The sequence below is a fragment of the Brienomyrus brachyistius genome, chromosome 11 (genome assembly GCF_023856365.1).
Source record: "Brienomyrus brachyistius isolate T26 chromosome 11, BBRACH_0.4, whole genome shotgun sequence".
Lineage (NCBI taxonomy): Eukaryota > Metazoa > Chordata > Actinopteri > Osteoglossiformes > Mormyridae > Brienomyrus > Brienomyrus brachyistius.
The window spans coordinates 24,507,486-24,522,028 of record NC_064543.1 but is presented as its reverse complement, the minus strand read 5'-3'; the positions used below and the strand labels follow the sequence as shown (position 1 = coordinate 24,522,028).

The 14,543-nt window shown below is 39.8% G+C and overlaps 1 protein-coding gene across 1 annotated transcript in view; it reads left to right on the top strand.

Moving 5' to 3' along the window:
• The window catches only part of LOC125704270 (transmembrane protein 263-A-like), a 90,375-nt gene continuing 75,832 nt past the window's right edge, over positions 1 to 14,543 (top strand). Inside the window, exons 1-2 of the mRNA XM_048969706.1 lie at positions 1 to 193; positions 855 to 954. Of these exons, the coding sequence (XP_048825663.1) occupies positions 188 to 193; positions 855 to 954 (106 nt within the window). The 5' untranslated portion in view covers positions 1 to 187. The remainder of the gene's footprint in view (positions 194 to 854; positions 955 to 14,543) is intronic.

Genomic DNA, 14,543 nt, shown 5'->3' with positions numbered 1-14,543 from the left:
TTCAAAACGTCACTTCCTGTTACACTAAAGCAAGAAAAACATATTCAAATCTGTAAATCGTGAAATACTTTTATTGATTCGAGCGAAAAATAAGCCATCTTCAGCACAGCGCCTTCTCGGAAGGTAGCTAAGTCGCATTTATAAACCAGAAGTGAGACGGAGAAGTTGTGCTGTGTTTCTGACAGCGATGAAGGTTAGTGGGGGTGGATTTGTTTTTGTCAGAGTCGTAGGCTGTTGCAGTTTCTCGTAATGCATCTAGCCGGATACTGTCGGGATGCCACAATTACGGATTGACTCTTTTATGTAATGAAAAAGTATGCCTAATAATTATATATAATTCCATTGCAAACAATGTTGCATGACATCTTCTCACCACTTGCATGAAATAATTTAGATAACTGGTCCATAGACGTTCTTGCATCAAATTATGTGGATACTGTCGCGATTATAGACAGTGCCATTTGGTTTTCTTATTTTGTTATTTATCCGCAAAATGGAGGCCTTAATGTTGTTATATGGGTACTGTTTATGACCCAGCTGTGCATACGCCTACAGGTGGTGAATATCCTATTAAACTAATAAAATAAAACCCACGTGTATAGCTGTATCAACTGAAGTATGTACTTGCTATACGTTTATTTTCATTTCCCTGCACCTTTAGTTGCTGTTGTTTCAAAGTACAGAACCCATTTTATACCAGTTTATACATGATTTACCTGTTAAATTTTTTATCTCAGTTTAGTCTTTTAATTCATTTTATTAGTGCACTTTTCTTTGTCTTTTTTCCTGTATTATGAAATGAAACTCATGACTGTGTTAACTACTGTTCTCCATCACCCATTTTCCCTATAAAGGGACCCAACTCAGATAGCGATCTGGTGGAGGATGGTAGCCCATCGCCGGACAGCAGCAGTGAGGATCTGCCCCCATATCTCCGTGAGGAGCCACTAGAGGGTGAGGCTTTACTCATCTTCCTACACCAAGGGAAGGGAGCATGGGATGTGACACAGTACTGGTTTTAGGATATACTGGGGTGCCCTCCAGACTCAGTAACTGGTGTGAGAAAGAGGTGCACACATGCTTAGGTAAACAATTATAAGAGCATTAGTGGTTACAGCTAGTTTTTGAGTACATTATTTTTATAAGAATAGAAGGTACACCCCTCTAATTGTAGCTTCTGAATCAGTGAAACTTGAAAGTTTCCTGTTTGCACATGCAAAGGTATTGTCTGCTGTACCTAAACCGTGTTTATGATAGGTTCCAAAAGGAGGCATGTGAAAAGCTAATTTGGCAGAGAAAATGGTTACGCTTGAAGGTGTTATACTGTTAATTGGTAGGGATGTAGCAATTTTTGTCAGACCAAGTATGAGAACCAATGCTGTTACTCACTGATACTGATAACAGTCAGGCCTGGGTGATGTGCAAAAAAAAAAAATTGCAAATTGTGATGTTCTAATTTATAAATAACAGGATGAATGGTAATGTGGAAATCCCCCCCCACACACACACACACAAAAGAATACACACACATGGCATCAAGTGATGCACAAATTTTTTAGCTGAAAACAATGTCAAAGCATGAAAAAACAGTAGATGGATAATCCACAGTCTTCGTTAAAACTTGCCGAGGGGGCTGATTAGAGGGGCTGATTTTCATTGTGTAGTCTCTGTGGAAAAAGATGGATCGACAGGCTGTATTTAATTATGATTTAAAAACATACCACTGGCAGTTTAAAGGTATATGAAGTAGTGGCTTGCAATCTTTTTACACTGTGTACCACCTCAGAAATTACTGCGTGTACCACCATTACAACATTATGCCTTATCGCCAAGAACAATATACTGGATAAGAGCTTCTGTTCATTTCAATGCCTGGTGGTTAATGTCTCTCTTTGTCTCTGTACTAGTGTTTGTATCAGTTTATTCACTTGTATTAGGTGCATCCATACTAATTAATGTACTTTTGCAGCATTCAGAGTTTCTTCTCTTTTGGTTCTGATTGTTTACATGTCTGTACATGACCATACGTGTAATTCAGTGTCATCACAATACATTATATATTAGACCCTTTTTAGTTTATAAAATCCTTTAATGGGTTGACAGGTTTACTAGGAGAACCATAGTGGGGACCTAAATCAATATTCATAACTGGCATATGGGGGTTTTGCTGGTAAGTGGAAGTATAGCTTTGTTACATATTCTTATGATTGATGTCTGCTATACGCTACCCTTAGCATATTTCTTATTAGCCTTAAAAGTGTTCAGCGAACAAACAAATTGCAGTGCAGCACACCAACTGTTTGACTGCTTTTTTGAAATGGACCCTGACAACTGCTTGCAAAAACGATTTTCATCTCTGCATGTGGAGTCATTCATATCTGCTTTTCTATGTACAGATTTTGTTCATTTTAGTTTAAGTGACAGAAATGGCCTTTAGTTTTGTCCATATGTAAGTCATCAAGGATCCCAGCTGTCCAGCAGCTTGTCACTAACTACATGATTATGGCATAGATAATGAAGGTCACCGGTGAAAGAACGTTCTACTGTTTTATGCCTTCACAGCAGTGGAGCTGTACTCAAGTGATCTTAACAGCCACAAATAGTAGTGATTGTGGTGGATTTGTTGGAGGTGTCCAAGGCCTTGAAAAGCCAGTTATTTCACAATATTTGTAAAGGACACATTGAGTCCTGTAGTAGTTTCTGAGGATTTGTGTAAATGTAATCTTGTGTCCTTAAGAGGGCGCCATTGTCCAACTGAAGACCAAGCTTTACAGCAAACATTTAAAAGCCGTTGCTTTCCTCCATATCAGTGAAACTGGGCTTCGGGAAGTTCAGAGGATGTATTTTTAATATGTTAGTGTTTTTCCTTATATCTCTGGATTAGGATACACACAGCTGGTTGCTTTAATGTTGGAATGCTCATGCAGAATGAATTTGGCTTGCCATAAACTTAGTGTGAGAAGATTTATTTACTGTTCCAGGTTTTCTAGATAGAACCATTATTTTTAGGATAAACGATATGCCTGTGAAAATTATTTTACCAGTATAATAACTCACCAGCTCATTGTCCTTTGTTTCAAGTGATGTGTAATATAGTGTTAGATGCTGAGTGCAGGCCCATAGAACAACAGCTGGCAAAAGCCACAAGCTTCTTAAAGGTTTCTGCATACTGTAGCTGTAAATATCTCTCATATTGAACAGGTCTAATTCTGAATGATTTTTTTTTTTTAATAATATGCTTAGAAAATCTCTGAATCTTAATGCAGATTGTGTACTGTTGCATGGTAGTAGCTCTGTTTTAAATAATGGGGAAAAAAATAAGAAATACTTCATTAAAAACGTGCAATAAAAATGTATTTTTAAATATGAGTTTGTGATCTTAATATAGCAAAGTGTTACATTTACAAAATGCGTTTTATATATTTTTATTTTAATCATTTGGCAAATACCTGCATGACATAAAGTGTAATGAGATCGATTATCAAAGAAGCAGCACTGTAGTTTTCCTGTTTACAGGGCAATGCTTCTTCATTCAATCCTCCTCTGATTCAGGCACATCCAGGTTAATCCACATAATCTACTGAGTGACAAGGGCTTTGTCAACATTTTCAGGTTATTTACTGGCCGGTTGTAACACATCACACATAGGTCTGGGGCTGCAAAAAAACTGTTATTTTGATAATCAATTAATCATGTGATCAGTCCATCAATTAATTAGTTAGTTGAGCCAAAAGACAGGGTTTGAAGAAAGGTGCAAATGCTTTATTTAAAATACAACAATATTTTTAGAGTTGTAATAAAAACTTTCCTCGGTGTTGACAGTCACTATTTAAAATGACAACGTGTTATAAAAACAAAGATCTGCTGTCTCCCCCATATATAGCTTGGTAACGATTGTACGGCAATGATTTGATGGTATTTTCCAAATGAACACATTTTGAAATCTTGAAGATATAATTTGTCGAACTTGGGGTGTCCTGGCTAATTTTGTTGCCCAGATTTAAAAATATTGCGATATAGTAGTACTGCCCAAGCCTAGTAACATGAACAAACTGTTCATATAAGTTTACCCATTTTATTACACTGCTTGTATTTGTGATTGTTGCAATACTTTTACCCTCTGCTGGTCTGGTGGAATACCAATGCTGCACACATGTGCTGACCACGAGCATCATCCACAGACAAATGCAGTACGTACACATGGATCTCTGCACACAAATGTGCATGGATTGTTATAGCATATACTGGGGTACAAAAGAGAAGAATGAGCAGTGGTGGTGATGTCAGCATACGCAATGTATACAGCAAACCGCAAAAATGCAACCAATCATTGACAAAATTCTCTGTCAACTATGTTATTATAGATTATTATTAACGTTATTGATTAGGTGTTGCTGCCCTGCTTAGGTCATTCTCAATGTTAGTCAAACCAAACAAGGATCATTACAAACATTTGCAGAGGAATGGAAGAAATGCTGGCTTTCACTGGCTTCTTCCAGTGCTTTAGAAGGGTTTGTATCTTTTGACGAATGAAGGATGAACGAATGTTGTCTTCAGTTGTGGCATTTATATATATATATATATCCATCCATCCATCCATTTTCCAAACTGCTTATCCTACTGGGCCGCAGGGGTATATATATTATATATATATAATAAAACACTGTCAGTTATTATTATTAATATGTACATGGGTTCCATAAGAGTAGGAGATGTGGAAACTAATAATAATAATTGTCTGTATGTCCTAAGGGTGACTGGACTTAGTGGCAAGGAAATGATGTACTGCAATAATTTATGACTTCCGTTCTCCAAAGTTGGAGTCTTTGGGGACATATGGCGATCATTTTATCTTGCGTATGTGAAGTGGAAAAGTTTGTAGGTCCCAGGCCATGATGCACGTGAAATTCACAATACATGTAGAATACATAAAAAGGAATATGAAAACATTATTCTTGTCCTCCTCTTTACTTTGAAGATTTTTTTGTGCCTTTTATGTTTGATGCCATACTTTAGACACTACAAAGCAACTGGGCTATGTTAATTTTGGAGATAGGGCTGAGAAACTATTGCTTTGATACTCTAGATTCATAGTAGATGATTTCACTCTTATGCCACTGATTGCAGTTAATGTGTTCATGTGATGCTACAGCCAGGCTTACATGGCTAGCTGATTTCTCCATTTGCAGCTCTGGTGCAGGAGATCTGTGGAGGTCTTAAATGCCCTCTATCATTGTCACACCCTGCATCCCTTCCCCCTCGTTCTCTCCCTTGTGTGGTTCTAATGAGCCACACCTGTTTCTTGTTTAATCTTACCTCTCGTTACAGCTCTCGTGTGGATCACCCCAGGTGCCTCTCGTCTGGTCTCTCATGTGCCCTGTATAAAGCATCCTTCAGCCCTGCGATCCTGAGTCCAGTCATTGATGTTGCTGCCTGCATGTGCTCCCCAGTGCGCCCTATGTCTAATGTTCTTGCTTGATCCTCCCTACCCTGTTTTGACCCCTCGTGGTCTGTTTCCTTTACCCTGCCTGTAGTGTAGTTTCCTTTAATAAAGCCCCTTTTGGTTTTCCCGCACGCCTGCCTTCGCCTCCATCCCTGCCCTCGACGTGACAGTCATATGTTTTTTTTTTTTTTTTTGCTGAATGGCCTCAACAGTGCATTTGGGCAGCCACTGTCATGCTAAAGCTTGTGGTCCATTCAGTTCTATAAGACCAGACCATCTGTTGTGGAGGCATTTCAGACACCTGCCACAGTCATTTAGGATATTGATTCAATGAGAATTGAAGTTACATTTTATTTAATTGGCCACAGAGTATCCAATAGTTTGTCTTACCGGGATAATGACAGACTGCTTTGGTACCTTTGGATAAAAATGGATTAGTGGGGTTAAATACTTGGCAAGGCTTGAGTGACATTGCAGACCCCAGTTCATATATTCCTGGGATGACCTGGATGAAGGGACCCTGGTGGAATGATAAATAAAGAAGAAGTTATCTGAGGCCTTAATAGGCCTGTCAGAATGTGCCGGAAGAGGCCAGGAGTAGTGGTCCTCTATACCAGAATAATTTGTCTGGGGGACTCAACCAAACTATTGTTTCTGAGACCAGGATCCTTCTCACCCGCGTCTCAGACATCTGATGCATTTCCACCAGAGGTCTTGAAGATTATGTCAAGGATGCTCTTAGAGAACATTATCCTTGAATGCTGTGTGTGAAACTCTTTATTGACTTTAACATTTATTTTTTTATTTATTGGAGAAACGTTTCTTCCCCTGTATGAGTACTAGGTCAATGCAAATAATAAATACGCTATGGTCCTTCCATGATGATTAGTTGAGCCATTCAGGACCAGCAGAACAGTGGCAAAATATGAGCAGTTAATTAGAGGGCTTAACTTATATAAGTGGTTTGTCTTGAATTGTTTCTGTTAGAGGTTATCTTTGTTCGAAGGCAGCAAAAGATAACATACAGAGGAGACAATTGACCCCCCCCCCCCCCAACCCACGTACATAGCCTTTGTGAACCAACAGGCTCCTGGTATTTAGGCACACTTCATATCTCTGGCTTGTGACGTGTGCCTCAGCTTAGCATGTCTCTGTGGTACTGAAAGGCAGGTGCTGTTGTTGGCCATGTCTTAGTGAAAAGGACACGGTTGAGCTTCATGACCCGCTGAAGGTGTAGGAATAAGTTGGATGGATTAGACTGGCCTTTCCATAAGGCTTTTTTTTTTTTTTTGCTGTTTTGTTGTTCAAATCTTTGATCTTTTCAGTTAAACGGCAACTGTCTCACTATTGCAGTGTTTGCCTTAGACAAACATAGATGTTTCTTTTAAGCAGACAGCATGTCTGACACATTGAAAATCTTCCCCTTTTTGAAGACAATATTCTGTTTGTGTTGTCAGTACAGTCTAATTCTATACTTCACTGTGTTTTTTTTTACAGTTAACCTAATTGCAGAAGTCATGTCAAATTTAGGGATCCAGTATGAGTTTTAAATGTTTTTCTTTTGATAAAAATTTGCTGTAGAATCAATAATCTCAAATATTATCTAATTTTAATGTTGAATGCAGCTATTAAGCAACTTGCACAGGGAAAGTGTTCACATGCTAAGGTCTTCCGTCCGCTGTGAAAAGTAGCTGTGTGATACTCTAGACTCCAAACCTTATAAATAGTTTATCTAATCACTGCAGTCTTGTTTGTAAGGCCAGAGGGGCTGGCTGCACCTCACTGTGGAGATTTGTTGTTAAATCATGGTTTTGTTTTGGGGCACTTCCTTTAGCGCTGGAAGGAAAGGGCCAAGTTGAATAATTGATTGCAATTGATTTCAGTCCAGCGTTGCTGAGAATAGAACTAGGAGAGAACACAGAATATACAAGATAATCATAAGCAGTACAGAAGTACATGAAGTCATACTGCAAATTTTGTCCAGTGTCAAGTCATTGGCACGATTAATGGCAGACTGGTCTAGAAACGGATGTCTCACTCTTTTTTTTTGCATCAGCAAATGTCCAACAATTTTATAAGAAAACACTGTAAAATTCTATGTAATCTCGGGCAGATTAGGAAGACTGGGGCCCCACCCTGGTGCCAGATCTGGGGGGAGGGCCTTCAGGTGAACACCTGGTGGTTGGGTTTCTACCCATGGGGTCCCTTCAGGCAAATCCCAAATGTGTTACATGGACCCTCCCTCCTGTGGGCCGACCATCTGTGGGGGGGAGGTTGCTGTGGCAGGGAGGGGGGCTGCTGTGGGGGTCTGGTGCCATGTGGATTAGGTGGCAGTTGAAGGCAGAGGCCTTGGCAGACTGATCATCAACTGCCAATATTGTTCGGTGGGAAAAGGATCCTGAGCTTGTGTCTGAGTAGGCAGATACATAATATCTAGATAGTTGGACTCACCTCAGTGCACAGCATGGAACCAAACTCTTGGGAAGGGGGTTGCCCCAGGCGAGAGGTGCCAAGCAGTTGTAGGTGTACTTATAGCTCCTCAGTTTGGCACCAGTAAGTTGGAGCTCACCACCATGAACAAGAGGGTTGCCTCCTTTTGACTACAAGTCTGCAATATATGCACCTAACACCATTTCAGAGTAACCAGCCCTCTTGGAAATCTTGGATGGGGTTCTTGAAGACGCCTCGCTGGGGGGGGCTTCTTCTACTGGGGGACTTAGTCATGGGTCACAACTGTGAAACCTGGAATGGTGTGATTGGAAGGAATGGCCTTCCCGATCTGAACCCAAGCAGTCATTAAGCTTCTGTGCTACACAGTTTTTCAATAACATACACCGGAGGTGGAGATTTCAGGTCCAGAGAGCAAAAATCCAGACCAAGATTTTGTTATACTAACCAGTTGAGTGTAAAGAGTCACAGTCACAGAGTACTCAACTAGTTGGTTGAATCATCCAAATGTTGATTTATAGCTGAATTCAGCATTTAAACCAAATGGTCTGTCACGGTGAAGGGAGAGCTGAGCCGGAAGCTATCAATGTAAATTCCTGACCTCACCTATGGTCACAAGCTTCAGGTAGTGACCAAAAGAATGAGATCATGGATAAAAGCAACAGAAACTAGCTTCCTTCACAGAGTATCTGGGATCAACCTTAAATAGAGGGTGAGGAGACAGTCGAGAGGTGGTGGCTGGGGCAAGGGAGGTCTGGGCATCCCTGCTCTGGCTGCTGACCCTGCAATCCGGACCCAGGTAATCGATGGATAGATGAATTGATGTAAAATTGTAGTGTAGTGCTGTGGCTCAGTGTTGGCCCAAGTTGTGGCTCAAGCACTGTTGCAATGCATCACACTTCCAGGATTTTGGGTTTGAATCCCACCACTGCTGTGTGTTTGTGTGGAGTTTGCATATTCTCCCCTTGTAACACCGGTTTCCTCTGGGTACTCCGGTTTTCTCCCGCAGTCCAATCACTTGCAATTACACTAATTGGCATCTCTAAATTGTTGGTTGTATGAATTAATTACTTACTGTGATGGACTCTTGTGCCTCCAGACCCCCCCCCCCCCCCCCCCCAACTCCGACAAGGAATAGCAGTAAGAATTTGGATGCATGGATGTAAAATTGTAATCTAAGCTGTCTAGACTGAAGGTGTCAGCTAAGCGAAGAAATGTCTCAATGTGATAATCACTCCTTGCCGCCCGTAAGGAAAGCTGGGCATGCGACATCTTTTTGTTTCTGAAGCAGGAATGTTTGTGGTGTTTATTGTAAACAGGGTTAGGTGGGTTTTTTGTGGCCTCCAGAAAACTATGTTTTTGAAAAATGCTATTGATTCCAGTGAGAAAGTTGTTCTACATGCCACTATTTGTGTTTCTGATGTCAAACAAATTCTTTCATACTCTTGACTATTGCTCTTTAAATGCCTAAGAGCCAAATGTAAGTCTTTGTTGGGAGGATACTGAGTTAGAAATGATTTTCTGCTTTAGTTACTCCTCATTTACTAGGCAATAAAGAGGATTAGAGGGAATAGAACCAGAGCAGATCTGCTTTTTCTGGACTTGAGGTTATTGAAATTGAAAGTCTCTGCAGGACACTGATCCTTGCTTCAGCGTTGCCTCCACTCACAACCGGTACCGTATTTTGCTTTCATCGTCTTGTTTTCATGCTTAGATCTGAAAAATAAACACACTGTAGCATTTTACCATGCAGTTCTCTGCTTTTTTGTGTCAGATTTCGTTTTTTGTCTCATTTCCATATCACTGGTCTTTTAAAGATCTTTCTGAACAGTAATGCTCTTGTATCTATCACTAAAGACTTTACATCTTGTCAAATCAAGCAATGATTTGAAAAACTGGAAAAATGAACAAAGAACAAATTTGGTTTGTGAAATAATATCAAAGACTTGCAGCAGACGTATTTCAGAATGTGTTTAAATGGCTTCACTGTTTTTTTTTTTGATGTTTTTTCTTACCTCTATAACCCATTAAGAGGTGTTAAAAATTAGTAGTATCTTTTTTAGATTAAGACATGATTTATCAATTCTGTTTCATGTGTTTCCTATGTCTGGCTGTGAATTGTTGAATACTCACTTTAATATACCTACGTGTACTTAACAGGTTTAGATTTTTTTTTTTTTTTTTTTAAGTTTTTCAAAAATTCAAAATTACTTTGTTTTCTATTATTTGATGTTTTATTTTGAGGATCCACTGTACCTGGAGTTGTTTCATAGTTTCCCTGCTCAGTCGATTCTTTGGTGCCCTATTACAGGCAAAGTGCTCTACAGTCATTGGGAACTGTTGGTCATCTCGCCATCACAGGTGAGAACAAATGACACATTGTTCTGGGGCTGGGAGTCCAGGCACCAGATGACCTGTGTACGAGGATTCAGCTGTTTCCTCATCATGGTGGTCCGCAGCTTAATGTGACCAGTGGCTGCAAAAACAACAGCCTAACACCCTCTCCAGGGGCCTTGCGAACTATCCAGAGTTGCTTTGAAAGGTACTGCGCAGAACGCCATTAAGCATTATTAATATCAGAAATGAGGTATTATTGACTTTCTGCCCCCACTGTTCCATCATGATGACAGATTCAGCCCATGCCAGGCAGAGAGGTTGATGGGCTGTGCAAAGGTGATGGATGGGTTGTCAGTTGTTGGTCCTTGCTGGAGATGCGCGAGGGGCCCACTGTCCACGGCATTCTCCCATGGACCCCAGACCTGCACGCACTCACACTCACACTCACTCTCACACATACCCTTTTTACTTAATGAGGTGTATTTTTTTTCTCATTCCAGAACAACACCAAAGACACCATCTGTGCAGAATTGAGTGGGTTTAATCAACGTTGATTTATTTGACATTGATTCATGGGTTTTCCAGTGTGGATGTTTCCAGTGTGGATGTTTCCAGTGTGGATGTTTGCAAGGCACTTTTGTTAGTTTTTTACCGTGACCATTATCACAACAACAGCCTTCATTCTGGTACACAAAGGCAAAGTGATGTTTGTACAGAACCTGTGCCATTTCATTTATGATTCCTCATCACATGCATATATCCCTATTGGGTCTTTTTTGTTTTCTGCCATCCAACCAGGAGTTCATGATGTGATTTATATGTCAGGTCTCTTGCTTTTAAGAGACTTTAAATGGTTTTTAGAGACTGCTGTCATGGTGGTTCCTAACCTGTTAGAACATCCCTCTGAAAAAACTCCAGTCCCACAGAACCAAACTGACAGACTTACTGCCCCTCCTTGGGTGCGCCCATATAGAACCGTAGCAGCAGCCTGCAGGTCCACGGGGTGACCTTCTGTTGTGCAAACAACAGCATGGAATTCAAACATAACTGTTTAATTTAAATATACAGCTGTCTTGAAGCCTAAATAATCAAAAATAGTGACTGTATATAAATATCTCTGCAACAAGTTAATAAAATAACGTCATCTAATGCTGGATGAGAGGCCTTCTCAAGTCCAAAATAAATGTCTCACATCATGGTCTCACAAAAGCAGCCACTTGTGGTTGTAAACACTCACAGCCTTTGCTTACTGTGGACCTTTTCGCCTCCGCCCAGCATGTTTCAGTGCACTGTACCAGCATGTCCTACATTTCAAGACTCTATTTGTTCAAGCTTATCTCTTGGTGCTGCTTGAGGACACTGGAAAATTGAGAAATAAGCATATCTGAGCTTGCTAAATTCATTTATAACATAGTCATTACGTTGGATTATCCCCACACTGGTGATTTGTCACATATTTCTCAGTATATGCTGAGATATATTCCCAGCAGACTTCATGAAGCTTCTCCAAAGATGTTGGCCATCCAACAATATATCAAAAATAATAATAATATATTTTATTTACGGGCATCTTTCAGGACGCTCCCCTCACCTTACATGAATTAAACGACGTAATAAATTATAAAATCAAGAATAATGTAAGAAACTAACACAAGACAAATTAAAAGGAATAACAATAAAATAACAATTCATGAAAAAGAAATCGAGAGAAAGCTAATATATAATATATGCTTACAAAAGGCACCTTAGCTGTGTTTGTCATCGGTCTGAGAAAAGGATTAAAACAAATTAAAAGAAAGGCCTAAACAAATTATAGCAGTAATAGTAACTCCAGCCTTCTTTAGGTAGCCATGAAAAAAAATTGACAGAAACCTCTCAGTGAGGCTGTAGCCGATGCAGTTGCAATGTGAATAAAGGACTTCAATCCACTTTAAGAGGAGTGGTTGTATGTGTTTGTTTTGAAGTTTTACACAGAGTATATCTATCAAACATTATGCAGTGACCTTGATATTTCGTTGTCATATAAAGCTGCATATGGTTTATGCAGAAACGTGGCCTTCACGATTATCCCATCCCATCACTCATTTGACAGATGTATGCATATAGAACAACTTGACAAGGTGCAATGAATGATTCATATGGCAGAGGCATAAAGATCACATTCTTCAAATATATCTGAGTCAGACAGTTTTTTGGTATTCTGGAGGAAAAGCTGGTGCATTGTCCCCTCTGCTGTCCTGGTCCTGGATGTCCTGTGGTATATGGAGTAATCTGGGCATCAGCAGCCTCGGTGAAAAATACCCAGCAGATCCAAATGCATGAGTGACACGCGGCTCCCTGAGAAGTCAGTAATTATATCCTCTTGAGAAGCCCAACAGTGTCCTACATCTTCCTTGGCAGAGTGAGTGCAGTTACAGTCATTCTGATAGTGAGATATTTCTTTTTTCCTCACTCCCATGGTGCTGGGCCCCTGATCTACTGCGATTCAACTGGGAAGTTTCGGCCGAAGGTCCTTGACAGTTTGACTGCTATATTCACTTGTACATTGCAGTGAAACTGGATTAATAGCACAGAACGCCGCCATGGCACACGCACTGTAAGGCTGATGAGGATGCCCATTAGCGGTCTCTAATCGTCTAATGTTTGTGACCTAGATTTTTAGATTTTGTTTCCAGGACACAATGAAAGGCAGATTGTTATATCTGTAGTGACTACTGTACATCTAAGAAGACCATAACCTAGCCCAGGGGTGGGCAATCTTACCCACAAAGGGCTGCTGTGTATGTGGGTTTTCGCTGCAACTCCCTAATTAGATTACTAATTAGAGGACTTATTGGCCGAAGAGTCCTCACACCTGGGTTTGAACAGCTGACCTAAAGGTTATCCCAAAAACCTGAATACACACTGGCCCTTTGCGGATAAGATTGCCCACCAGTGACCTAGCCAGTGCATGATACTGAGGTCATTACTCATGGTAAGCTGCTAATATTCACATTCATATTTCCTGTGGCTTCCTATAGTCATGAAACATTTGAGTAAAGCGCTGTGGGCATACCACCGATTTGTTAAATTTCAGGGGAATTAAGTTAGTTAATCCTTTCCATTATCTGGGGCAGTCATTGTCTTATCTCTTTTTGACCAAGAGTATTTGGGATCTGAAAGTGTGTCGTTTTTTTTTTTTAATTACTTTAGTATAAAATGGAGCATTTCCCATTATCTGGGGTTTTTTCAGCAATAGCAGGGTGAATGTTTCCTGTTCAGAAATCCCTGTTGATATGGACTAGCTTAACTTGTTTTGTATGTTTTTATGGTTGACAGGTACAGACAAAAAGGGGTAAATATTTTAAATGATTCTTTGCAAGGTCTTTATACTTATCGGAATGATATTCTTAAATAATTCATTAAATGTAAGGCCTCTGGCAAGGGAAATGGATTGAAGTGACTGGAAGAACGTAAGGACAAGTTTATTGTGGTTTTGGAGTTTTTACAATGAAGAGAGTTAAACAGGAAAACAATAAAGCTGTTTGTAGTCTAGCAGAGAAGGACAGAGGTGCGGAAAACGGGAAATATTTGGGGAAGTATGACCAGCTCCGGCTGACAGAGAGAAGATAGAAGCCATATATTATTACAGTTTTTTGTGATTTCTTAGACACTATCTTTGAAACAATAGGCCTTTATTGCAGAACTCTACTCACTAACCGCAAAAACTTGTGCTAAACCAGCAAAACATTATACATCTCTTGAAAAAGTAAACAGCTCCTTGTGTTTTCACGTCAATAATATACAAACAGACCATCAAATGAATTTGTTAAAAATACTTGTGGCTTTAGCTTTACCTGTGTGCAGAGTATAGCACTTTGCAAAGTGCTGTCCTACATTTAGCAAACACACATACACAGGTATCCAGATGTGTAACGTATGGATGCATATTCCCATCATAACACATTATCAATACAAATAAGGTTTTCTTTGTCTTCAAAATGTTATAACACTGCTCAAACAACAAAAGAACAGTAGAAGACAAAAACCTTTGTGCTAGGAAAAAAAATATCAGAAACTAGGTTAAATCTTCATGTTCTTAATGTGGAAAGTAATTGGAAAAATAGTATAGTAATGTAGAGATCAGTGTTTACAGTTCTGCTGGAAGTGTGTTATAAAATTACAAATTGAGTGTAATGCGGAGAACATGCCTTCATTTTGGCACACTAGGTAAATGCATTGGCTATGTGTGTTACTGGTTTCAGAGACAGTTCTTTAAGAATCACTGATACTGTTTAAGCATTCAGGATCTGTTACCTGACTCTAGCCTAGATCT